Raw genomic sequence first — 838 nt, forward strand, 5'->3', positions numbered from 1 at the left:
GAGAGAGGGCGATGATGTGCGGGAACGCGGATGGGACAGAACGAAAACAGAAAAAATCAAGAACACATAAAATCATTAGTGAGCGGCAATCGAGGAGAAGTCAATGTTCTATGCGTGGTCAATGAAATGAAGCGAGAGCTCAGGCTAATTGAAGTACAAGATCAAACAAGATAAAGCATTCTTGAACACTGGCAGCCTCTTGCGGAAGATAAAATTGTAATTTTATATAAAAAATAAATAATGGATTACACTTATATTATTACATTTTTATCATAAATATCACCAAAAAAAAATTTCCAAAGCGTAATTCTCCTCGAAGCTGCCAGTTCCTTTTCTATTTCTACAAATACAGTGTCCCAGTATGTCATTCCATCTTTCATTCGCGGATTTTTCGAAATGGATTTGATCAAAGAATTTTCAGGTGAAAGGGATAATAATGGCACCTTTGTACAATGACGATACACTTCCTGATATTTGGACCATATAGGGCCTTACCTTGATGGCAGTCTGCATGAGGACTGTGGTGGCATAGTTCACGCCCTTGGTACCGAGATGTAGCACCGCCGTATAACCCTGCTCGGTCGCACGTGCTAGGGCTTCGTCGATCTCGGCTTCACGACGGATAAGTGCGGGATGCACGAAGCGTCGATAAAGGATACTGGAGCCTTTAGTAGCCGGGCTTAGCAGCCACAGCACCAGGATGATTTTAATCTCATAGTAAAACGGGAACCTACGTAACAAATGTTCAAAGCGTGTAAAATATCGCATGCGCTAATGCACTCGATATTTCTCAAAGATTTTGAAGTTTACATTTTTGTGTATGTATATATATATATAT

The 838-nt window shown here is 40.5% G+C and overlaps 1 protein-coding gene across 6 annotated transcripts in view; it reads right to left on the reverse strand.

Moving 5' to 3' along the window:
• The window catches only part of LOC108690064, a 39978-nt gene that overhangs the window by 7594 nt on the left and 31546 nt on the right, over positions 1-838 (reverse strand). For all 6 annotated transcript variants that reach the window (XM_018197155.1, XM_018197154.1, XM_018197153.1 and 3 more), the window contains exon 4: positions 496-730. In XM_018197155.1, coding sequence (XP_018052644.1) covers positions 496-730 — 235 coding nt within the window. The remainder of the gene's footprint in view (positions 1-495; positions 731-838) is intronic.

The sequence above is a fragment of the Atta colombica genome, unplaced genomic scaffold (genome assembly GCF_001594045.1).
Source record: "Atta colombica isolate Treedump-2 unplaced genomic scaffold, Acol1.0 scaffold293, whole genome shotgun sequence".
NCBI lineage: Eukaryota > Metazoa > Arthropoda > Insecta > Hymenoptera > Formicidae > Atta > Atta colombica.